This window comes from Schistocerca cancellata, chromosome 2 (genome assembly GCF_023864275.1).
Source record: "Schistocerca cancellata isolate TAMUIC-IGC-003103 chromosome 2, iqSchCanc2.1, whole genome shotgun sequence".
NCBI classification, from domain to species: domain Eukaryota; kingdom Metazoa; phylum Arthropoda; class Insecta; order Orthoptera; family Acrididae; genus Schistocerca; species Schistocerca cancellata.
In genome coordinates this window covers 943,529,408-943,556,049 of record NC_064627.1, presented here as the reverse complement: position 1 = coordinate 943,556,049, position 26,642 = coordinate 943,529,408, and the positions used below count along the sequence as shown (strand labels likewise).

The 26,642-nt window shown below is 39.9% G+C and overlaps 1 protein-coding gene across 3 annotated transcripts in view; it reads right to left on the bottom strand.

The window, feature by feature from the left end:
* LOC126148860 (uncharacterized) overlaps nt 1-26,642 on the bottom strand; it is a 98,546-nt gene that overhangs the window by 38,317 nt on the left and 33,587 nt on the right. For 2 of the 3 annotated variants that reach the window (XM_049915782.1, XM_049915780.1), the window contains 2 exons: nt 17,236-17,385; nt 2,096-2,207 (listed from right to left, as the gene is read on the bottom strand). In XM_049915782.1, the coding sequence (XP_049771739.1) occupies nt 2,096-2,183 (88 nt within the window). In that variant the 5' untranslated portion in view covers nt 2,184-2,207; nt 17,236-17,385. Of the gene's footprint in view, nt 1-2,095; nt 2,208-17,235; nt 17,386-20,268; nt 20,460-26,642 lie in introns of those variants that run through there. The other variant, XM_049915781.1, reaches the window with a different exon arrangement.

Here is a 26,642-nt window from a genome sequence, read left to right as displayed (position 1 = left end):
ACGGTAAGTCTCCCCTGACCCGCGGCTCTGGGTGACTTTCCCGAAACTTACCCGTTGTACTAGACCTCTCCAGTCTTTTTGCTCCCCCCTCCTTCCTTCCACTTCAATCCTTCTGCCTGAAGGAGCCATTGCCTTTGAAAGCTTGCCAATCACAACAGTGTTTTATGTGCGTGTTCTGCCACTGCTTGGTGAGTAGATTTTTTATCCATCCAATTAAATAATTTTATCAATAATTGATTGTTTTAATTGTTATGTTTGCTATATTAATGGTAATTTCATTAGAGTGAGAGATAATGAAGCAACAAAGCACAGGATATTTTATATAGATTCATCCAACTTCACACAACTGTATCTTCGACATGAATAAAGATAGAATCCTGGGGTGAATTTTCATGCACACATCAAAACTAAAAGTTTACCTAGGCATCAGCTGTGATTTACTGGTTCACATGGTAGCTGGTAGGGGTCTCTCTGGTGCAGCTAGCTTGCTTGCTTGCTTGCTCATTATTCAGTGTGTACCGAGTCGACACGGCAACAACACAGCAATAAAAAGTGTTTAGTGTTTTCCAGACCTGCAGGAGCAATTAAGTTACAACTGAGCGGTGTGATTTTTGTCATGAGTTTGGCACTGTAGCTTCAATAGCTCAAAGCTTCCAAAAGTATTGCACCCTTGGCTTTTGAGGTCACCTGATCTGATGTACAAGATTTTATTTTATTTTTTTATGTGAAAGAGGGTGTCTACGTGCTTCCCCTTTCAGCAACTTTTGGTGAACTGCAATGCTGCATAGTAACATCAGTGAATGATCTCAGAAGTATGAGATGAGTTTGACTATAGTCTAGATGTTTGTTGTATGTCCAGTAGAGGCCACATTGAACATTTCTGAAACGCTAATCAAAAATTTGACCCTAAAAACAACTGTATAGAAGGTATCACAAATTTTTATGTGCATGCTCTCATGAAATGGAATGAATCTTTTTGACATAGCTTGTATTTAGTTATCTTCTCCCTTATGAAAAATAACAATATTTTCACACTGAAGCTGTATGTACTGCAGCTTGACAATCTGATTAATAGTTATGTACAAACTATATTTTGCTACATAAATTAATTGAAAAAGTAGAACAAAGTAAGATGATGTAATAATATGACACAGGAAACAAATTTCAGTAACTGCTGCATCTGGAGGGCTGTCCTGAATGCGAGTCTAGTGTACTATTACTTTGCACAGTTGCAAGTGTCTACTATGTTGGTTCACATGATTACTAACAGCATTCAATGCCTTTATTCTGTTTGTGACAATCTGTTCCACAGACCTCGACTGAAACTTTGTACCTCCATTTTTGTGTCGATTTCTTACTGGTATATGGTCATAAACTAATCTTATCTGACTATTTTATTTTATTCTCTTATTTTCACCAAACAAACCTATAACTGTAACATTCATTCATACAGACATGAAAAATGTGCCCCCCCCCCCCTTCCCCGCCCTCTTTCTTTTACCGATTTTTAAGAAATTGAGGAATGATAAGCTAGTAGATAAATGTAAGAATAAAGGCACAAAACACCTGACAATGTTAGAAATTTTTTTTGAGATTTGTGTGTAAACCAAATTTTGAAAGCAGACTGAAAGGGAAAAAGTATGTCCGGAAAACACACAGATGAACTAGATTAATGCAGGAACTGGAAAATCTGTGATCACATTTTTTACTTATTTGTATACCAACATAAAATATTGCAGGAATGTAGAAAAAAATACTTCGATTCATTGCTAATTTTGAAAAACTAAATGTATTTTTTTTTTTTAAATTGGCTCACTCGTCCATCTCAAAATAGTTCCATTTACTTTATATATGTATTCCATAGATCCATAAGTGTGTGTTGATGCAAAAATGTCGAATGTTTCAAAACATGTATTTTATTACATGCGCGTCACATACATAACACTAATTTACGTACAAATTATTTTGTAGTTATAAATAAACAGGGACCTGATGATGGGTTATAGAACCTAATTAAGTGATCACATAAACATTCAGATTCATTTACTTGCATTTAAGAAGACATAGTAATGCCTATGATTCATTTTCAACTTACTCTGAGAGGACTGTGACATCTGGGAAGGTTGGATATCTGGCACAGTGACAGCTTGGTGACTGGACTCCTCGATGACATCAATATCCATTTCTTCGAGACCGGAATTTTGTGGCTGATAATGGGCAACACATTTCATTTAATGTAGCCAAGTATTTAAAAACAGATACTTTATTATGTCGCTAAACAAACTTCCCTTTTCAGCAAAGATTTCAAGCCCTCTGTTTCTGTTCACACTACTAAGGCTGGTTACGAACACCCCCCCCCCCCCCTTTTCCAGCTAGGAACAGGATCAATATAAAACAGCATCACCTAGGCTTTTCTACAGCCAAATTAATTTCAACTAGTTTATTCAGAAACAATGTGATCAAACTATGTAACAGAAATACGAAAGCACAATATATCTCTGATGTACAGTATTTCATGATGAAGAGTACTCAGTATGCCAAAAGTTTACATTCTTCCTGCAGCAAGCACATAAAAATCATTTGCAAAAGGATTTGCCAATCTTTTGTACACCAGGCAGCTGATTTATCATGTAATTATGTTACAATATGATCACATACTTAAAAACTAAAATAGACTTGAAACTGAATTTGAAGATCTGTGAAAATTTCCTGATTTTCTTACAAAATCATTATATATGAGGGCAAAGCACAACCAGAAAAGCAAAAACCAGTTATAAATGTGCAGATCACAAAATTCCAAAGAGAATGATGCTGCAAATACCAGTCATGGACAAAACTATGATCCATAGTGCCATAAGTGTAGGTAACCCAAGTACACTTGGACTTACCATGTGAATCAGGATGAAGTATAGATGTCACTGCTGATGAGATGGAGTGTACAAAGAAAATAGACCCAGATCCACTGGACCTACTTGGCAATTCCCATGCAGGATGACAACTAGTTAAAATGCTCATTTTCAATATACCTTAACAAATTGATATATTTAAGGAAAAAATGCAGTAGTGTCAGAAACCCCCTATATTTTACGTTTTAAAGCCCAGTTTTTGTGATGGCCATGAACATCCAGTCTATCTCTGTTACATCTCCATATGGTGCCTTCTGCCTGTCTGAAAAGCTGTCTGTGAGGGAGATGTTGAGCTCACAAAAATTGTGACAGTAGTATTATGCATCATCAAACTTGAGTTTAAGACTTTCTCATTACAGTATAAACATATATCATAATGTGACAGCTTTGGGAAGCAAGTACAATGGATAGCTAACAGCAGGTGTGAGTCAAAAATAGAAGCTGGAGACACTGGGACTGTTTATAAACCAAGCGCGTGAACTGCTTATCTGGGCAAGATGTCATACTTTTACGCAACAGCCACCAAAAAAGTTTTGATGATTTAAAGTACTTTGTTACCTCGATGTGTCAAAATGTGTAAAGATAATTAACCTTGAGTTTGAATTCCTCAGTTCAACTGTTTCATAAAAATTTAAGTTTTAAGAAAGTTTTATATACTCTGAAATCTGAACATACAAAGTTGAAATTTTAATAGGGTAGTGTTTTGGTATACTAGATAAGGTTTCTGTAGAGTTATTTTAAATATTTTCCAAGTTATTGATGATTTACTGAAATTTCACATCTACTGAAATTTGAAGCTACAGAGCTGAAATTGTAATAGTATGTGTCTTGCCATAAAATCGTTTAGAAGTTTGTTGTGTTATGGGCAATATTTTCCAGGTTTTCCCAAAGTTGTTAAATTTGGCCTAGAATACCATAAACTAAAACAAATGATGTACCCCTCAGAACTAAATAATAACCTACCTATTACAGCACCATATTCTGGCTACAAAATGATAAAAATGTACCAAATTTCAAGTGAATTTATCTGTACAGCGAAAACTGAAAGTACACTTCTAGTTCGAAAGTTGTATAAGCCATATTCATTAAAATAGAGAAAAAATTTAAACACAGTATATCCTTTAAGCATCTGTCTATTGTAGGAAAAATTAGGAAGCAGATATTATTACAACTGGGAGAACTTATCAGAAATTTAATGGAGCAGGTAGGGGGCTTTCCAAGCATGTTCTGTTTGTTGAATGCACTGCTGGAATATAATTATATAAGCAATTCCAGTAGAGCATTCAGAGACAGTGGGTCACATTCAGTCAGGGATTCAGTGTTGGTCAGTTGGAGCCTTGCAATGTCTTTGTTTGAGACAGGGGTTGCAACTGTGAGTGTGAGTCTCGAATAGCTCTGTACAACAGAACTTTGTGAAAGACAATGATAGTATTTAACTGGTACTGAATTTTTGTGTGTACATTACACCAATATTTGCCTCATTCACTGTAGTTTTGCAAGATTTTGTGTGCCATTCACATCCAGAAAGCAAGAGGTGAGTAGAGCATTAAACTTCCCACTTTTAGAAAAATTAAACATTTGCCTCTCAACAAAGAGTTCTGGTATTTTATCAATGACAACAATGTTGCTATCATAAGCAGAAAGAAATTTTTTCTCTCCTTGTCTTGAGTTGGGAAGGTTGGACCAACTTACTAGAAAGGCTAAGTGTACTGCCTTACAGAATGGAAGTGATCATCTTGTAAAATCTGTTTACTGTATATTAAAGCCTCAAGTCAGGCATCCTTAGGCTGCAATACATAATAAAAAGCAATTTAATAGTGTAGTTCATAGTCTGTACTGTGATTTCATGGGTATTTACACATCTACAATCAGTGGATATTAAAAAAAATATATCATCAATGATTTTTTGGAAAAGTATACCCTTTAGAACAGTATTTTCAAGGGCCTACGACACACATACTGAATCTAGTTCTGTTCCCATAGTCCAAACTACTTCGGAACAAATTGCCTTTAAAAATGAAAAGTGACTGGAGAATGCTCTTAGAGCAACTGAATGCAGCCTAGTGAGGAGTTGTACAATAATTTCTGAATGATTGAGTATTTCAGACACTTAAGAATGATGCTTGATACACAAGCACACATTGTATTCCATCACCATCGAGGTACGAATCACCCTGAGCACGATGATAAGAGTTTTGCAGCATTCAGTCATCTGACTGGTTTGATGTGATCCGCCATGAATTCCTCATCTGTGTCAACCTCTTCATATCAGAGTAGCACTTGCAACCTACGTCCTCAATTATTTGCTGAATATACTCCATCTCTATCATCCTCTACAGTTTTTACCCCCCCCCCCCCCCCCCCCGCCCCCCTAGTACCATGGAGGTTATTCCACGATGTCTTAACACTTAACAGATCCCCTACCATCCTGTATTTTCTTCCTGCCAGTGTTTCCAGTTATTCCTTTCCTCACAGACACTGCAAAGAACCTCTAGACTGCATATCTTATCAGTCCACTTTACTTTCAACATTATTTTCTTAGCACCACATCTCAAATTCTTCGATTCTCTTCTTTTAAGGTTTTCCCACAGTCAATGTTTCACTACCATACAATGCTGTACTCCAAACATATATTCTCAGAAATTTCTTCCTCAAATCAAGGCCTATGTTTCATGTTAGCAGGCTTCTCTTGGCCAGGAATGCTTTTACTCCCAGTGATAGTCTGCTTTTTATGCCCTCCTTGCTCTGTCCATTGTGGGTTATTTTGCTGCCTAAGTAGCAGAATTCCTTAATTTCATCTGCTTCATGATCATCAATCCTGATTTCAAGATTCTCACTGTTCTCATTACTTTCATCTTTCTTTGATTTACTCTCAATCCACAATCTTAAGACAGTTCATTCCATTCAGCAGATCTGGTAATTCTTCTTCGCTTACACTAAGCACAGCAATGCCATCAGTGAATCTCATCACTGATAGATATTCTTTCACCTTGAATTTTAATTCCACTCTTGATCCTTTCTTTTATTTACATCTTTGCCTCTTTGACGTATAGATTGAACAGAAGGGATGAAAGACTACATCCCTGTCTTACAGCCTATCTAATCTGAGCATTTTGTTCTTGTTCTTCCACTCTTATTGTTCCCTCTTGGTTCTTGTACATCCTGAGTATTACCCATCATTCCCTGTAGTTTATGCCTATTTTTATCAGAATTTTGAACATCTTGCACCATTGTTGAAGGCGTTTTCCTGGTTGACAAATCCCATGAACGTGACTTGACTTCTGTTTAGTCTTGCTTCCATTATCAAACACACTGTCAGAACTGCCTCTCTGGGGTCCTTACCTTTGCTGAAGCCAAGCTGATCATCATCTAACATATCCTCAATTTTCTTTTTCATTCTTCTGTATATTATTCTTGTCAGCAACCTGGATCAGTGACTGTAAAGCTGACTGCACAATAATTCTTGCACTTGTCGGCTGTTGCAGTCTTTAGAATTGTGTGGATGATGTTTTTACGAAAGTCAGATGGTGTATTGCCAGACTCATACATTCCACACACCAAACTGAAAACTTATTTTGCTGTCATTTGCCTCAGTGATTTTAGAAATTCTGATGGAATGTAACCTGTCTCTTCTGCCTTATATGATCTTAAGTCTTCCAAAGATTTTTTAAATTCTGGTTCTAATACTGGATCCACTCTGTCTTCTGTATCGAACCTTGTTCCTCCTCCTATCATGTCACCAGACAAATCTTCTCCCTCAGAGACCTTCAATGTAGCCTTTCCACCTGTCCTCCCCCTCTTCTGCATTTAACAGTGGAGTTCCATTGCACTCTTAATGTTATCACACTTACTTTTAATTTCACTGAATGTTGAACTGATTTTCCTATATGCTGCATCAGTCCTTGCGATAATCATTTCTTTTTCGATTTCTTCACATTTTTCATGAAGCCACATCACTTTAGCTTCCCTGCACTTCCGATTTACGTAATTCCTAAGTGAGTTGCATTTCTGTATCCCTGAATCTCCCTGAACATTTTTGTATTTCCTTCTTTCAATCAATAAACTCAAGAATTTCTTCTGTTACCCATTGTTCTTCGCAATTACCTTCTTTGTTCCTGTTTTTCTGTCCAACTTCTGTGATTGCTCTTTTTAGAGACGTCCATTTCTCTTCAACTGAACTGCCTCCTGAGCTATTCCTTATCACAGTATCTATAGCCTTAGAGAATATCAAGCGTATCTCTTCATTCCGTAGTGCCTTCGTATCCCACTTTGTGTAATGATTCCTTCACTCTAGTCTCAAACTCCAACCATGTCCTCATCATTACTAAACTGTGATCCGAGTCTATACCTGCTTCTGGGTATGCCTTACAATTCAGTATCTGATTTCAGAATCTCTGTATGACTATGATGTAATCTAACTGAACTCTTCCCATATCCTCTGGCCTTTTCTAAGTATACTTCCTCCTCTTGTCATTCAGAGTATTCGCTATTACTAGCTGATATTTACTGCAGAATTCAGCCTCTCTCATGTCTCATTCCTAGTACCAAGCCCATATTCTTTTGTCACCCATTCTTCTACAAGTTCCCCTATGACAGCATTCCAGTCCCCCATGACTATTAGATTTTCATCTCCTTTATGTATCGCTTCACCCTTTCAATATCCGCATAAACTTTCTCCATCTCCTCGTCTTTTGCTGGCAAGATTGGCATGTGTATCTATTGTTGGTCACTGGACTGTTCATAGTAACACACACTCTGCCCCATCTTTGGATTCATAACAAACCCTACTCCCATTGCACCATTTTCTACTGCTGTTGATATTACCCTATAGTTGTCCAACAAGAAATTCTTTTCTTCTTCCCATTCTATTTCAAAAACGCCCTCCTCCCCATTATATATTGACTGAGCCACTGCACTCCCCTTTACAGATTTTCTAGCTTCCCTACCATGTTCAAACTGCTGGCATTGCATGCCCCAACTTGTAGAACATTAGCCTTTCGTTGGTTATTCAATCTTTTTTCTCATGGTCATCTCCCTCTTGACAGTCCCTTCCTGGAGATCTGAGTGGGGAACAGAGTGATCATCATGACACTTTTCCAATTACAGGTCACAGGTCCTGTGGATACACAATGTGTGTCTTTAAAGCTGTGGCTTCCAATGCCTTCTGCATCCTCATGCCATTAATCACTGCTGATTCTTGTGCCTTTTAGGGACAGTTTCCCACCCCACCCGAAGGGCAAGAGAGTGCTCTGAACCTCTGTCCGCTCCTTCGTCCTCTCTGACACAGTCACTGGCTGAATGAGGGTGACTTCTTATGCTGGAAGCCTTTGGCCACCATTGCTGATGATTTTTTAATCAAAATTTGAGCAGTGGCAGGATTGAACCACGGACAGAGGATGTTTTGATTATGGATAAAATACGCTACCGTTAGATCGGTAGTTACACACTTAATGAACTGGTAATTACTCATGGTCAACTAGTTCCATATATTCTGTTAAATCAATGTTTATCTGGTACATAATTTACAAGTTGCAACTCTAACATCCAGATTACACTTTTAATAGTAATGTGGAGGGGCAATTTTCTGTGCCACTTCTTGGTTAACATGTGGTATTATCTATGACTAACACTCTGCCTACTGATTATGTAACACCATCTTATGGGAGTATGACTTTTCGTATGTTGATGGAGTACTTCGAGAATGTTCCTTTGGCACCAAGACCAGATTATATCTACTTGCAATTAACTGGAGCTTCCACACATTCCTCACAATCAGCAATACTTTTCCTCAGTAGAGGTTGTATTTGTGATAGTGTTGCGTAGCCACCAGTCACTCAACTCAACTAGACTATTGGCCATGGGATTGATGACCCACGACTATACTGTACTAAAGTACAGAGTAGTAGTTGGATTCTTAAGTTTCACCTGAAAATTCTCATGTTAAAGAAGAATTCAGAGCCCACTCAATCATCTGAGAATGAATTCTCTTATTCTGTACAGAGTATACATCACAATGATTGTGTGTACTATATACAACTGTAGTTTATAGGATCAAATATCATTTTATAATAATAAATTCAGTGTTGTTTTACATCAGTCAAAATTTCATTCAGCATCCACAAACTAAACAGGGGACAACCAGCACACCATGCATCTTGATCTTTTTGCAGCTTAATAAATCATCCATCATCAAATTTAAAGAGTGCAGCCACAAAACTTTCATTCTTCTTTTGCTAGAATTTTGACTGTATATCTTTGGGTCATCTTCAGAGTGTGTCAAATGAAGCTACAGTAGTTGTTCCATCATTTTAAACCAAAGAAAACACAAGTGCCAGAAACGTTGATTGATAGCAAAGAATATGTATCAATTGAATCTATGGCTATGTGGTCAATCTATGTCACTATTAGCTGCATTGTAGTGACACCTTTGTACGATTATGAAAGAAAGTGCTGGATTCCATGATTTATCTACATTGAATCTTTGTTAATAAAAGTTTTCGCCAAAGACATTACTTCAGTGCAGCTAATAATGACAAACTGATATTCCAGTATGGATTGACCGCACAGCCACAGATTGAATTTATGCATACTCTTTGCTGCCAATCGACATCTCTGGCACTCATGTTTTCTATGGTTTAAAATGACAGAGCAAGTACTGTAGCTTCAGTTGTCACACATTGAAGTTGGCTGGCAGATGTGTGGTTGAAATACAAGAAAAAGAAAAAAAAATTAATATATGAATTATTACAAGGTGAAAAAAATCAAGATGCATATCAAGTACCTCTTTGATGAGGAGACAGAGTCAGGATTTTGATGACTGGCTAAGTTATGACATTCGCAAGTGAGATTATGGAGCTCTAAGTTTTTAATTAAGATGCCAGAACCATGGCATAATTTCCAAATTTGCCAGATTAGTATATTTTAGAAAATCAGTCTCTCTGAATAAGATTTTAAGAAAGGCTAGTTCTGTTGTTACAAAGAGGATACAGTTATGCAACAGAGAGGAGTGTGGTTTAAGTTATCAGCAAGGCACGATGCTGAATAAACGTCTTCACCTGCTGTGGGTGCTGCCTTTTATGTTTTGACATTGTGGCTTGCAATGTCTTGATTGTCAAGGAGCAGACAATCTCTCCAAGAATGTAAACAGCAATGCACAAAGGAACCTCTATAATGAAGTGTCACTCACTTCTTGTCAAGCCTCCAATGCTGATGTTATATTTAATTTATACTGTATCTACTCCAAGTTACAAAATAGCTATGATCTGTACACCCACTGAACCAAATACAATACAGTCAAAGATGAAATGCTGATGCCATTTCATAATTGGAGTAGATATCATTTTCCCTTCCACCAATAACAGCTGCAAAGGTGAAGAGTTCATATCTACCCAGGGCTGTAAATGGTTCTATGGAGATACTGCTTTGCAAGACCTACACAGAAAGAAGGCAATCAACAGCAACTGAGTTACATTAAAGGTAAATTAACACACAGTACATCAGGTGACAGATCAAATGTGAGACTCAGCACCCAACATATATGCAGAGGGTCAAAAACACTTAAAGGGGTACACTGCATAAACTTTGTCAGAATACTCAGTTGGTGGTTCTTCCAGCTGATAAAGATAATGTTACTGTTTTAATGTCTCATGGCGACAATCATGATAAAATGAACAGTTTATCAAGTGATAGCACTCATCATAAAATCGGTGGAGTTGACACTAACCTGTGGTAAGGAAGACTACTGTGTTTCTGAATGCTTCCCCCTTTCTGATATAAATTGCGTGAAGAATGAATCAAGTGAAACGGTTCCTCGTGGGCTTTACAGGTTTCCAGAAATCCATATGAAAGATGTTCCTATGCAAAAAATAGTGAGTAACATTGGCTCTTCAAATTACGGCATTGCCAAACAAGGACCTCTTGTGGGAAAATGTGCTCATGACACATGCAATTCTATGGACTTTGTTGGCAAACTTAACTCCCTGAGACTAAACAGAATGTGGATTTATTTGTCAGCTTTGATACAGATTCCTTATCCACCAGCTTTCCCACTTTAGAATCTTTATCTCTTATTTGCAAAGGTCAATTATGATGTACTTTCTATTTAATAACAAAAATTTTTAACGAGAGTAATGGTGTCGCATTACTAGTCCGCTGTCACTTGGTGGTCCATACATTCATGGAGGACTCCAAGGAAGAGGCACTGGTGTGTCTGTTTGAAACCAACAGTAATTTTGGAAATATGATTATGACTGTTTTTAGTGTAACCACATGGTGACAAATTACAAAAATTTTCAAACCATGTAAATTCTACCATGAAAAATTTCAGTTTACAGTGGAAATCAAAAAGGAGGAATGTGTTCTATTTCTGTATTTTTTAGTTTGTCACAATGCTGATGGTACCTTGGACATACAGTTTACTGGAAGCCAAATCATGTACCTTAATATTTACATGCAAATAACTGACACCATTTATTCCAGGCAATGAGTATCCTCGGAACTTTAGCTTGTAAAATACACAGCCCTGCTAATGAGAACAGTCTGCAGTACAACATCCTATACTTATCATTTTTGAAGCTAAGTGGTATTGTCACTAGCAGACACACAAGACACTATGAATAAAACATAAAATGGAAATAAAGAATGAACAAGAAGTAGCAGAAAGATTTAAATGTACGGCTTTCTTGCTGTATTTAGAAACACGTCAAAATTGACCAAATACGAAGTTAAAGTGATTTTTCACCCTCCATTGAAGACAGCAGCACTTTTGGGTTCTGTCAAAGATGATTTGCTGTTCTGTAAGGCTGGGGTTTACAAGATTCCGTATGAGCGTCGCCTTTTGTATATTGGGCACAAGATCCATGTACGTCAGAATCCTACAGCCCAATAAATTAGCTGAAGCATAACAGAGCACTGATACTGGTCAAGGAAAAAGTCCTAGTTTAGCACTTAGTTTCCATCTGCTGTTTAGCACTTAGTTTTCATCTGTCATGGCTTCATAATGTTACATCTGCTATGGCACAGTAAGACACTGTTTGCCTACATACTTTGTTTCTGTTAGCTTTTCATACAGTCTGATGATAGTGGCATATACATACTTCCTTAAATAAAGATCTTTGTTTTATATATACAAGGCAGTTCAGAAAAGTTGTTTCAAATGGTTATGAAAAAATTACAAGTATATAAGAATACAAAACTGGGGCAGCGATTATTTTCTCGTTTTTTGAAGTGAAAGAAGTAATGAAAAATAGGTGTAGCTCAACATACTTTCAAATAGTCAATATTAACTTTCAGGTAAATGGATATAAATGTACAAAGTCAACACATATGGAGGAGGAGGAGGAGATTAGTGTTTAACGTCCCGTCAACAGCGAGGTCATTAGAGACGGAGCGCAAGCTCGGGTGAGGGAAGGATGGGGAAGGAAATCGGCCGTGCCCTTTCACAGGAACCATCCCGGCATTTGCCTGAAGCGATTTAGGGAAATCACGGAAAACCTAAATCAGGATGGCCGGAGACGGGATTGAACCGTCGTTCTCCCGAATGCGAGTCCAGTGTGCTAACCACTGCGCCACCTCGCTCGGTCAACACATATGTACAGGTTTGTATATAGTGATCATGTCACTATGGTCAGCAGATGAAGAGTACCATTAGAAAGAACTAAGACTCTTTTGAAATAAGCAGCAAAGCCCAGGACAATATAAGACAATGAGGATGAATAATAACTCTGATAAGACTATCAGTAGCAGATTTCAATTCTGAGAAAAAGTACATAGTTTTCAATACTTTACATTCCCATATCAATAACCATAAGTGAAATAAACGCCTACATATTAAGTACAAAAACATGCCAGTATTCCTTCAGAAAATTAATGTCTTGCATGATTTTACATTAGAAAATTAAATTTATGATTAGGCCTCCTGCCGTCTCATGAAGTGAACCATGGACCTTCCAAAGCTGTTTCACAGAGGAAGACTGCACTGCAGTTCCTTCTCTAAATCCTCGCACAAACGAAAAAATGGCTGACATCGAAATAAGTGTCCAAGGAATAGAAAAGCAACTGAAATCACTCAACAGAGGAAAGTCCACTGGACCTGACGGGATATCAATTTGATTCTACACAGAGTACGCGAAAGAACTTGCTCCCCTTCTAACAGCCGTGTACCGCTAGTCTCTAGAGGAACAGAAGGTTCCAAATGATTGGAAAAGAGCACAGGTAGTCCCAGTCTTCAAGAAGGGTCGTCGAGCAGATGCGCAAAACTATAGGCCTATATCTCTGACATCGATCTGTTGTAGAATTTTTGAACATGTTTTTTGCTCACGTATCATGTCATTTCTGGAAAACCCAGAATCTACTCTGTAGGAATCAACATGGATTCCAGAAACAGCAATCGTGTGAGACCCAACTCGCTTTATTTGTTCACGAGACCCAGAAAATATTAGATACAGGCTCCTAGGTAGATGCTATTTTCCTTGACTTCCGGAAGGCGTTCGATACAGTTCTGCACTGTCGCCTGATAAAGTAAGAGCCTACGGAATATCAGACCAGCTGTGTGGCTGGATTGACGAGTTTTTAGCAAACAGAACACAGCACGTTGTTCTCAATGGAGAGACGTCTACAGACATTAAAGTAACCTATGGCGTGTCACAGGGGAGTGTTATGGGACCATTGTTTTTCACGATATATATAAGTGATCTAGTAGATAGTGTCGGAAGTTCCATGCGGCTTTTTGCGGATGATGCTGTAGTATACAGAGAAGTTGCAGCATTAGAAAATTGCAGCGAAATGTAGGAAGATCTGCAGCGGATAGGCACTTGATGCAGGGAGTGGCAACTGACCCTTAACATAGACAAATGTAATGTATTGCAAATACATAGAAAGAAGGATCCTTTATTGTATGATTATATGATAGCGGAACAAACACTGGTAGCAGTTACTTCTGTAAAATATCTGGGAGTATGCGTGCGGAACGATTTGAAGTGGAATGATCATATAAAATTAATTGTTGGTAAGGCAGGTACCAGGTTGAGTTTCATTGGGAGAGTCCTCAGCAAATGTAGACCATCAACAAAGGAGGTGGCTTACAAAACACTCGTTCGACCTGTACTTGAGTATTGCTCATCAGTGTGGGATCCGTGCCAGGTCGGGTTGACGGAGGAGATAGAGAAGATCCAAAGAAGAGCGGCGCGTTTCGTCACAGGGTTATTTGGTAAGTGTGTTAGTGTTACGGAGATGTTTAGCAAACTCAAGTGGCAGACTCTGCAAGAGAGGCGCTCTGCATCGCGGTGTAGCTTGCTCGCCAGGTTTCGAGAGGGTGCGTTTCTGGATGAGGTATCGAATATATTGCTTCCTCCTACTTATACCTCCTGAGGAGATCATGAATATAAAATTAGAGAGATTCGAGCGCGCACAGAGGCTTTCCGGCAGTCGTTCTTCCCGCGAACCATACGCGACTGGAACAGGAAAGGGAGGTAATGACAGTGTCACGTAAAGTGCCCTCCGCCACACACCGTTGGGTGACTTGTGGAGTATAAATGTAGATGTAGAAACATTACTGATAAACAGCTTGGACAATTTGAAGAGGCAAATCTCAGAAACAGCTTACAAGTTTGCTCAGAGAAATGGTACATGAATAATTAACATAAATGCTGAACTATATAAGCTGATAAAATGAGCAGACACTGCAAGGTTAATGAAGAGCAGGAGAACAGCATATACAGAGTGATTCAGGAGGAATGTCACATAATTTGTGATGTGATTCTACATGTGACAATAAACTGAAAAAGTCCTAAGAACATGTCCGATTTTTGATCAGTATGGAACTGGAATAGGTTGAAGAATAAACACACCCACAAATAAATATGAAGAAAAGTGTGATTATTACCTACCAAAATGCTTTGTAGGTGCTGTGTTGGACAGAATAACGGCAAGACAGATGAGTGATCCTTCTTCTAAGAGGTGTGGGAGTTCTGCAACAGATGGCAGCACTGTGATGTCACACCGAAACAACAGTGTGCAATTGGATTAGTGACCAGTCATGAGGACAGTGCGTGTCATACTTGAGTGTTGTATAATTGATAAGTCCATTGTATCTGTGAATGCCAACATGCCAGATACACATACCCATGCAGAATATTAAGACATGTTGTTCATGCACGGTACTATAATGGCAGTGCCTGTGCAGCTGTGACAGAATACCAGGGACCTTCCCCTGATTGATGAACCTCCTGTTCAAAGGTATTTCCCAGTGTTTTTAAAACATCACGTGAATCCAGAACACTACCCAGTGTACACATAACATCACAATGCTGGGGAAAGGGATGACATTATTGCAATGATACGACAGAGTCCCACCACGAGCACACATCGCATTAGTCATCAGCCTGATATTTCACAAATGGGAGTGCGGTGTAAATTACATTTTGAGGACTTGTACCTGTTCCATGTGCAGCACATGCAACATCTGCATCCAGGTGACTTAGTAAGCAGACAACAATTTGGTGACTGGAATGAGATTTTCACTCTGCAGCGGAATGTGCACTGATATGAAACTTCCTGGCAGATTAAAACTGTGTGCCGGACCGAGACTCGAACTCGGGACCTTTGCCTTTCGCGGGCAAATGCTCTACGAACTGAGCTACCCAAGCACGACTCACGCCCCATACTCATAGCTTTACTTCTGCCAGTACCTCGTCTCCTGCCTTCCAAACTTACAGAAGCTCTCCTGCGAACCTTGTAGAACTAGCACTCCTGAAAGAAAGGATATTGCGGAGACATGGCTTAGCCACAGCCTAAGGGATGTTTCCAGAATGAGATTTTCACTCTGCACCGGAGTGTGCGCTGATATGAAAGTTTGGAAGGTAGGAGACGAGGTACTGGCATAAGTAAAGCTATGAGTACGGGGCGTGAGTCGTGCTTGGGTAGCTCAGTTGGTAGAGCACTTGCCCGCAAAAGGCAAAGGTCCCGAGTTTGAGTCTCGGTCCATCACACAGTTTTAATCTGCCAGGAAGTTTCAATTTGGTGACTGTTTGGCTGTACACAAAGATGTCATGCAATACACTTTATTTACAGATGAGACTACATTTACATCCAGTGGTATCATGAACAGTTACAGTTCTCATACATGGACAATGGAGAACCCACGTGACACTAGGGAATCAAGATTCCAAGTTAGGTTCACAGTGAACATCTAGTGTGGTGTGATTGATAACTTGGTGATGAGACCTGTGTTCCTGCCAAACTGCAGGACAACTGCAGCATATGCACATTTCCTTATAGAAGACCTTCCTGCACTTTGAAAGATGTGACACTGATGCATCACAGCATCTAAATAACACATTTCCTCAACGGTAGATTGGGTGGGGCGGACACATTAACTGGCCTGCAACATGACCTTACCTAACCACATTAGACTTCTGTTTGTGGGGCTGGATGAAGGGGGATGCATTCACTGTGAAGGAGGATACAATTGAAGAACTTGTTGCTCACATCACTGACGCTGTTGTCCACATTAAATCCCACCGAGATGATGTTCGATGGGCAACACAACAAACACTATAACATCTTGCCAAGTCATTGAGGTGGGTGGGGGACATACTAAACACCTCTTGTAGAATGGATCAGTCATCTGTCCCACCATTATTCTGTCCACCATAGTGCCTGCACAGCATTTCCATAAGTAATACTCACACTTGTCTTCACAATCATTCATGGATGTGTGTAGTTGTCAACATGTTCCAGTTCCGTAATGACTGAAAACTGGACACGTGTTCATAGGACTTTTTCAGTTTATTTTCACATTTAGAATCACTTCACAAATTACGTGACATTCCTCCTGAGTCACCTGTAAGTGTGGCAGACAGAAAAGGGGGGGGAGGGGCTGGAATGAATGACGACCAACTGGAAAAAGACAAAGATAGAAGACCTCTAAATTAATGGATCGATTATGTGAAGAAGAGTATTAAAGCAATGCAAGTCAGAAGATGGAGAAAAATTATCAGTGATACTTCAAAATGGAGACACTTTGTCGCATAGTATAAGAAATGCCCATGGTTATAATGCTATAAGAAGAAAATGGGATGGCCTACACAGTATCTGGAAATGAATCAAGCTGGGCTGAACCTAATACTATGCAAGTTGTTTCATTTAATTACTTTGCCTTGTTCTTATAAGTTCACTCAATTACCTGCCAATGAGAGAACATAAAAATTTTCAATTATTACTTTAGGACTACTCCAATTAGAAGTAAGTTAAACATGAATATTTTGAGACAGATATGTTTTAACTAAATTATCAATGATTGTTTAGTTAAAACCATCTACATTAAACATACCTTCTCTTTACAGTATACTGGTGGTATGTTTGAGGCATATTCCTCTGGAAGGGGTTCCGTCTCTAAGCAAGTCTTCTCAAATTTTTCTAAGGCATCTCTCAGTTGAGGACTGAACTCCCATTTGCCCCACGGCTGTTTCTTGACATTGTTCTGGTGAATGGAAGTTAAGAAAACACCAAAATTAACAAAACTTGGTTGAAATAATCATCTAAACACATCAATACATAAAGTGTGCTAGAAAGTAAAGCCATGTGGGTTGTTCAGCTGAATAATGGTGAAGGTTTTCTTTCTTAGTACAGTATAGCAACTTAGCTTTGTGAACTGTGTTTTGTATTATTGTATTCGTCTATTGTAGTTGACTCTGATGACTGCTTGTTGAGTTTAGTGTCTTATTATGTTGTTGGTGACAGAGGGAAATGGGGTGGGTGACACCTGTTGCTGGCTTATAGCCTAACTCATTTAAATACTGCCACGGGGGCCATGGAAATTAACATTTTCATCTAATGGATTTATCACCACAAATAGTTTAATATGTCATTACTCTACAAATCACCAATGAGAGATTTGTAATTTAACCCTTATGATAGTTTAAAGTCTAGTAATTAGGAACAGTCAGACCTCCTCTCCTCCCCTTGTTGGCCACATGCTGGTGATGAAAATTTCTTTCACTTCCAGGATCTGAACAGTTATCTCCCAGATGAGCACCTTTGTGAGATGGAGTGGTTCAAGAAACACAATGGTAAGTTCTAACTAGGCAAGAAGCAGAATACTGAGCACTCGTGTAAGAAATTTGCTCTCTATTTTAAAGAAACTACTATAGGTCTAGAAGATGAGTTCACTCACTATAATTCCACATTCATAGAGTGCTGTGTAATAGGAAAGTTCAGTGCACAGAACATCGAAATAATTATGCCCACCATTTTTTGATACAAAACATTATGAAGAAGCCCACAGCTCTCATGTCCATGAACTATTAGCAAATTTGGGCACATAGCATATTCTTGCACTGATAATCCACAACTGTTGTGATGTGAGGAACATTTCTTATTTTTCATACTCCAGTGCCTCAAAGACAAAGGTGTTTTACAACAGTACGAGTTAAATTTACTATTTCAAAATAATCATTGAGCGTGATGAAACTACAGTAAAGTATTCACGGCAGGCCATCAAAATGTTTTGGGTCTCCACAGATAATAACAAGAGGGCTGTGGAGTGCCTGGAGCCAGAAACATACAACTATTGCAATGAACAAGTATGATTACAAGCACAGAGAAGAGTTGTGCAGACTCTTATGGATTCATCTGGGTTCAAGGTAGCCCTGCGGGTCATTTACAACAACAACAACAACAACAACAACAACAACAACAACTGTACAGCATTGGCAGTTGAAAGTCTTCACTATTTAGCAAGCACTGGACTGAAAGCGAAGAAGCATCATCCAGTAAATCCAGGTTTTATTCTGTGTGGCTTAACATTTCTTTACTGAACAGACTACATGGTGGGTAACTACAAATAACCAGAAAATATTTAAATTTTCATATAATGACTGGTTTCAATGTGTACAGCATTTCATTGAAGACATTTTTGAAGGATTCTGAAAATTAATGTCATAATGCAAACTTTTCCTATTAGTGTCTGCAAGACATGTTGAGAACTAAACAACAGTACAAAAGAAATAGATACTGTAAAAGCAACAGTGCAAGTGTAGCTGAGTACGAAATCTCTAAGCAATATAAATTCTCAAAATACCCGAAATTACAGATGCTAGATTAAGCTTAAACACTGACCAGCCAGAACATATGACCATTGACCTACTATCAATATAAACCTGTTCAGGCAACAGCAGCATCACCTGGCAAGGAATGGCTGCTACTAATACACATGCATGATGTATCAGTGAGTATGCTGGCCATGTGCAGAATTGAGCAGATGTTGCAATCTGACTTTGACTGAGGGCAGATTGTGATGGCCCAGAGACTTGGCACGAGCATTTTGGAAAATGCACGACTTACTGAGTGTTCTAGGAGTAATGTGGTGAGTGTCTTCAATACATGGCGAAATCAAGGTGAAATCACATCCAGATGTCACGGGGTTGGGTGGACAACCCTCATTGCAGATGCTGGACATCGTAGGCCGGGCAGACTGGTAAAACAGAACAGGCAGTGAACTGTGGCATAACTAATATCAGACTTCAATGCTGGGTAAAGTACATGTTTGTCTGAACATACAGTGCACTAAACACTCCTACTGATGGGCCTCCACAGGCAACCACAAATGTATGTGCCAATGTTAACACTATGTATGACATCAGCATCTATGACTGAAATGGGCACATGACCATCAGCACTGGACGTTGGTGCACTGGCAGAGCCTTGCATGGTCTGATGAATGTCGATACTTTCTTCATCATGCTGATGGGAGGGTGCCAATCCCTTTTCTTCCAGAGGAACAGCTCCTCGACACCTGCATTGTGGGACAGAGACAAGCTTGCAGCCGCTCCATAATGCTCTGGAGAACATTCAAGTGTGCATCCATCAGTCCAGTCACACTTGTGCAAGGCACCATGATGGCCAGGGGGTATCGTAAACTGGTTGGAATACACATACACCCCCTCATGATGATCATGTTTCCAAAGGGAGTGGCATTTTTCAACAAGATAATGCGTCAGGCCAGGAGTGTGATGGAGTGGTTCAAGAAAGACAATGGTAAGTTCTAACTGATGTACTGCCCCCCCCCCCCCCACTCACTAGAACTGAACTCAACTGCACACATCTGGAATGTGATTTAACATGGAATCAGACCTCATCATCCCTCTCCACAGAAGTTATGGGAATTAGGTGACTTGTTTGTGTAGATGCGGTGTTAACTCCCTCCAGCGACCTACCAAGACCTCATTGCTTCCATGCCACGTGTTGCTACTGTTATCTGTGCCAAAGGTGGACATACCAGCTATTAGGTAGGTTGTCATTATGTTCTAGCTGATCAGTGCATATTATTGACATTGTGAAACACCATGACTGTATATTAACTTACATATAACTATTGATAACTGGAACTGGGCACTTCTGAAGTATCTTTTTATTTCCATGAAATAGTTTTCAAGCCTCTTCAGGCTCAGATTCAGATGAGATTGTGAGATGATTTGCAACAGATTTATCTTGATGAAACCCATTTCAGTTTGCTACAACAGCGGCTGCTTATTACAGATGATACTGATCACCACCTACAGCAGGGTATTACCTATTACAAGGATGCAGTTCATCAGTAAGCCCTGTAACAAATAAGTTGCAAAGCCCACAGTGGTGGTCTGCCTTGAAGCCATTCTAGTGTTTATATATTTCAGGAGAACTACACTTGCCCACACCTCGTAAGTGAAATTCTAAATCTGTACCTATGTTCAGCAAGATACCTTACACCTGTGTGTGGTGGAGAGTACTTAGTGTACCAGTGTCCGTAATGTAAGAGGAAGCAATACACTGTTCGACTGCCCTAAGAATAAACTTTCTTGGCATTTTAACAGTGAACATGCCTCTCTTGTAACTCTTTATCTTCTATATTTTATCTGCCAATACTACTGGATAACAGATTAGACCAGATTGAGGACCAATGCTCAAGAATCAGTCAACAATGGTTTGATAAGTTATATCCTTCATGTGTTGACAATTGGAACAGGAAAGGGATTTACTGACACAGGTACTCTCCACCATATACAGTAAGGTGACTTGCTGAATAAACTTAACTTGTGACGAGTGGGCGAGTGTAGTCATCCTGGCGATTCTTTCAGTGAATCTCACACTTTGCCAAAACTAGTTTTACACAGTTGCGTCACATTAAAGTTTCATCCCTAAATGACAAACATCATTCCAGTAACCTACCCATTCACTAAATATGTTGCTTCATGAACAAATTTAGATTCTGTGATAGTTGCTTAATATCTAGTACTACTGACCATTGTCTTCAAATACAAGATATCTGGAATTTCTCATTTACACATTCAAAGAATGAGTGATTCAGTGCCAAAGCTATTATTACTGTCAATTTCAGACTGAGAAAATAGTGATAGCAGACCAGTTATCTTAATCTTAATCACTTCATTGCATTACTTATAGTCTTTTCAAAATTACTTTAGGGATGAAAAGCTAAGAAGGAAATAGTGGGGGATAGCAGGTATGGCACACATTCAGCCCATCTAAGGAGAATGTGTGTCCAACCAGCACTATGTGGCAGCAGGTGGGTGCATGCGCGCGCGTGTGTGTGTGTGTGTGTGTGTGTGTGTGTGTGTGTAAAGCTGGCAAGTTTTCTTTCTTTTGTGTCTCCTTGTCAGTAACTAAAGACTGTTCTTTTTCAACGAGTGGACTCCCTTATCCCTGAAATATTTGTCTTAATTTTCTTTTATCTTTAAAATGATTCTCTAAACCGAGAAGCATTAAACAACTGTGATATTAATCATCACCCACAACCCTTATGCTAGGCGCTCAGTCCGGAACTGCGCGACTGCTACGGTCGCAGGTTCGAATCCTGCCTCGGGCATGGATGTGTGTGTCCTTAGGTTAGTTAGGTTTAAGTAGTTCTAAGTTCTAGGGGACTGATGACCACAGATGTTAAGTCCCATAGTGCTCAGAGCCATTTGAACCAACCCTTATGATGAACAGTAATCCAGTGTGAAATGGTTCTTCGAACAGAAATTACACTCCTGGAAATGGAAAAAAGAACACATTGACACCGGTGTGTCAGACCCACCATACTTGCTCCGGACACTGCGAGAGGGCTGTACAAGCAATGATCACACGCACGGCACAGCGGACACACCAGGAACCGCGGTGTTGGCCGTCGAATGGCGCTAGCTGCGCAGCATTTGTGCACCGCCGCCGTCAGTGTCAGCCAGTTTGCCGTGGCATACGGAGCTCCATCGCAGTCTTTAACACTGGTAGCATGCCGCGACAGCGTGGACGTGAACCGTATGTGCAGTTGACGGACTTTGAGCGAGGGCGTATAGTGGGCATGCGGGAGGCCGGGTGGACGTACCGCCGAATTGCTCAACACGTGGGGCGTGAGGGCTCCACAGTACATCGATGTTGTCGCCAGTGGTCGGCGGAAGGTGCACGTGCCCGTCGACCTGGGACCGGACCGCAGCGACGCACGGATGCACGCCAAGACTGTAGGATCCTACGCAGTGCCGTAGGGGACCGCACCGCCACTTCCCAGCAAATTAGGGACACTGTTGCTCCTGGGGTATCGGCGAGGACCATTCGCAACCGTCTCCATGAAGCTGGGCGACGGTCCCGCACACCGTTAGGCCGTCTTCCGCTCAAGCCCCAACACCGTGCAGCCCGCCTCCAGTGGTGTCGCGACAGGCGTGAATGGAGGGACGAATGGAGACGTGTCGTCTTCAGCGATGAGAGTCGCTTCTGCCTTGGTGCCAATGATGGTCGTATGCGTGTTTGGCGCCGTGCAGGTGAGCGCCACAATCAGGACTGCATACGACCGAGGCACACAGGGCCAACACCCGGCATCATGGTGTGGGGAGCGATCTCCTACACTGGCCGTACACCACTGGTGATCGTCGGGGGGACACTGAATAGTGCACGGTACATCCAAACCGTCATCGAACCCATCGTTCTACCATTCCTAGACCGGCAAGGGAACTTGCTGTTCCAACAGGACAATGCACGTCCGCATGTATCCTGTGCCACTCAACGTGCTCTAGAAGGTGTAAGTCAACTACCCTGGCCAGCAAGATCTCCGGATCTGTCCCCCATTGAGCATGTTTGGGACTGGATGAAGCGTCGTCTCACGCGGTCTGCACGTCCAGCACGAACGCTGGTCCAACTGAGGCGCCAGGTGGAAATGGCATGGCAAGCCGTTCCACAGGACTACATCCAGCATCTCTACGATCGTCTCCAAGGGAGAATAGCAGCCTGCATTGCTGCGAAAGGTGGATATACACTGTACTAGTGCCGACATTGTGCATGCTCTGTTGCCTGTGTCTATGTGCCTGTGGTTCTGTCAGTGTGATCATGTGATGTATCTGACCCCAGGAATGTGTCAATAAAGTTTCCCCTTCCTGGGACAATGAATTCACGGTGTTCTTATTTCAATTTCCAGGAGTGTATTTACCACTAATGAATGAAAAATCTACATGAAGACATAATCAGAACTGTCAGTGGGAAAGAAGTTGATTCTAAAGAAACACAACACATAGGGTACAATATTCTCAGTGGCAGCACATACAGAGATCTTTAATGACAAAGTATTTGTTTCGATCAGCAAATGGGTTGGAGAAATGATTCAGAAGAAACTATTCTTCTTTTCATTGACCACTAAGAATATTCTGATACCCAGCTCACAGTAAAGTATGCAAGTCAACATTAAGTGTGCAATAAAGAGGCATTTTACCATTTCATAGATTCAATTGTCGAGTAAGACAGATGGAAATGAGTATTCATATACAGGTACTGCAATTTTTAATGATTACAAGAAGGTCAGTTAATGACTCTATGTTAGTTCAACTGAAATCTGAGAAATTGTTGACCAAAATTATTGTCCTGTTGGAGAATGTCATGTCCAGTCAGGAAGATATACATCTCAAAGGAATGTACACAATTAAAAACAACATGATGAAACCCATAGCTTTTATTGTATCTTCTGTTGCAACTGCAACCAATGTGTACAGGAAGAAGACCCACACAAACCTGCGCCTGCTTGCAACAAGCTGCCACTATCTAGCACAGCGGCAGGCAGTTTTAATTACTCAGGTAGATTGTGCAAACATTATGTGTGACAAGGAAAGCCTCACAGCCGAAGTTTTCCATAAAAATTGCTACAGTGGAGCACTGACTAGAAGGGCATTCAAGGAAAGAGGCAGGAAGACGGAGAGAGGAGAAAGGAGGCAAGAGACTAACTCTCCTTTGTTACTCTGGACCAATCTCAGCCAAAAGTTGCAGGGTTGCTTGGAAAATGCAACATCAGCACCATCTTTGAACCACCACCTAAGATGAAAGAGTTTTTGGCTCTGCGAAATGTACGGGGAGATACAGTATTCCTACTGAATGCAGACTAATATATTGACCAAATGCATCACTGTATCTTCAGATGCCCTAAGGAACAACTCAAATGTGTATGACTGGGACACAAAGTGAGAAAGCATAGAGCAGCATAGACAATCAAAACTTTCATTTTCAGAACACCAAGCCGATGTGCCAAGCAACTGGCTATTTGGTCAGCATTACAGAGGAACCCATAAAAATTAGGATTTACAAGAATCTGGTCAATAGGGATAGAAGGTTACCAACTTAGTTTGGTGTGGAATCCCATGATAGCAGAATATGACGACAGCGCACCCAGCATGTCAAGCACACACCTGGAATGCCCATGCAGAGATTCGAGTGCAACCTCCACTCCACCAACCATCCCCACCACTGCAGTCCCATCCCCTCCCTGCGGAACTCCCAGCTGGTCACAGCCACGTGGAAGGGCACACCACTGGTACACACACTGGAAAATCTACAGTATCTCAATACTTCACCAGAAGATGACGGGTATGCCACTTGCAAAAATGTGGTATTTTAAATTTACCTCATGGCTAGAAACCCAAGAACTTTTTATTAACAAGGACTAGGATTTTACAGATAACCTGAAAATTATATTTAAAAAATTAGTCACAAATTTAATACTACTTATGAGGTATTTGGACTACACAACATACAATAAAATAACAAAATAGAATGAAAATATCATAGTAAAATGTTTGCATGTATCAACAAACTTTTAACTTCAACCTTCATATACAATTACAAGTTTTTACAAAGTTTTTTCTCTGGAGCCAAATGCCTATAAACCTCCCTTTGTTAACAAGTATTGTTTTAAACTTTATTTATAAATCCTTCAGTTAAGGAAGACTCTTGTCTTGAAACACTGTCACAAAAACACACAATTTAATAAGCAGATTAAGTAACAATAGCATGAAGCTACATTTTGTTTCACAGGATAAGTATTTTAATGATTCTAATTCTTTAACAATTCAGTGACTCAAATCTACATTTGCAGTTAATTCTAAAAGTTCAAAGTAATCAAATTACTTAAAAATTTGCTTCCTTGTTTGCCTGAAAGAAAAATATCTGAATTCACACATAATTTTTCAAATTTCTTCTTCATTCATATTCAGGATATGTAAAGAAATTTTGTAAATTGTCAAACTTCACTATGTTGAATTTAATGCTGGCTGGGAAGTTAGAAAATTAAAAAGGGAAAGGGATAAGTCAACATTAGATATAGTGGGAATTAGTGAAGTGTGGTGGTGGGAACAACACATGACTTAAGTCATTGCAGGGTTACAAAACACAAAATCAAATAGGGTACTGCAAGAATGATGTATTAGAAAACAGGAAGTCATGTACAATACTATGAACAGTACAATGAACACATTACTGTAGCCAACGTAAACACAAAGCCAAAAAACCACCACAGCAGTACAAGTTTATGTGCCAACTAGCTCTGCAGACGATGACGAGATTGAAAGAATGTACAATGAGATAAAGGAAATTAGCCGCTGTGATTGGCGACTGGATTTTGGCAGTGGGAAAATGAAGAGTAGGAAAGATAACAGAACATGGACAGGTGGAAACATATGAAAGTTTGTGCCACTTTGTAGAATTTTGTGCAGAGCATAATTTCATCATTGCTAACACTTGGGCTAAGGATCATGAAAGGAGGTGCCATACATGAAGGAGACCTAGCAACACTGGAAGGTTTCAGACTGATCACGTAATGGTAAAACAGATTTTAAAACCAGATTTACATTGCAAGACATTTCCAGGGGCAAATATGGCTGTAAATAATTGACTGGTTACTGACTGCAAATTAAAGGTAGAGAAATTGCGAAAAGGTAAGAAATCAAGGAGATGGGACCTGAATAAATTGGAAGAACCAGAGGTCACTGAGAGTTTCAGTGGGAGCATTAGGCAATGTTGGACTAAGGGAAAGGAACATAACAGAAGAGTAATGACTAGCTTTGAGAGATGAAATAGTGAAGGAAGCAAAGGATCACATAGATAAAGCGAAAAGGCCTAGTAGATATCTGTGGTTTACACAGGAGACATTGAATTTAACTGACAAAAAGAGAAAATACAAAAATGCAGCAAATGAAGCTGATCAAAGAGTTCTTCTTCTTCTTCTTCTTCTTCTTCTTCTTCTTCTTCTTCTTCCAGTAGGACTGTCCTCAGGCAGGTATCAGCTGGGCATCATCCGTATCTCTCTGTCCCAAGCATCCTCTTTCGTTTGCTTGTAACTTCTTTCTCTCTTAACATCTGTTAGCATTCCAAACTTTCTTCTTCTTCTTCCTCTTCTTCTTCTTCTCCTCCACCTTTTTGCTTCTATTTTTCCCTTCATAATCCCCTGTAGTAGACACT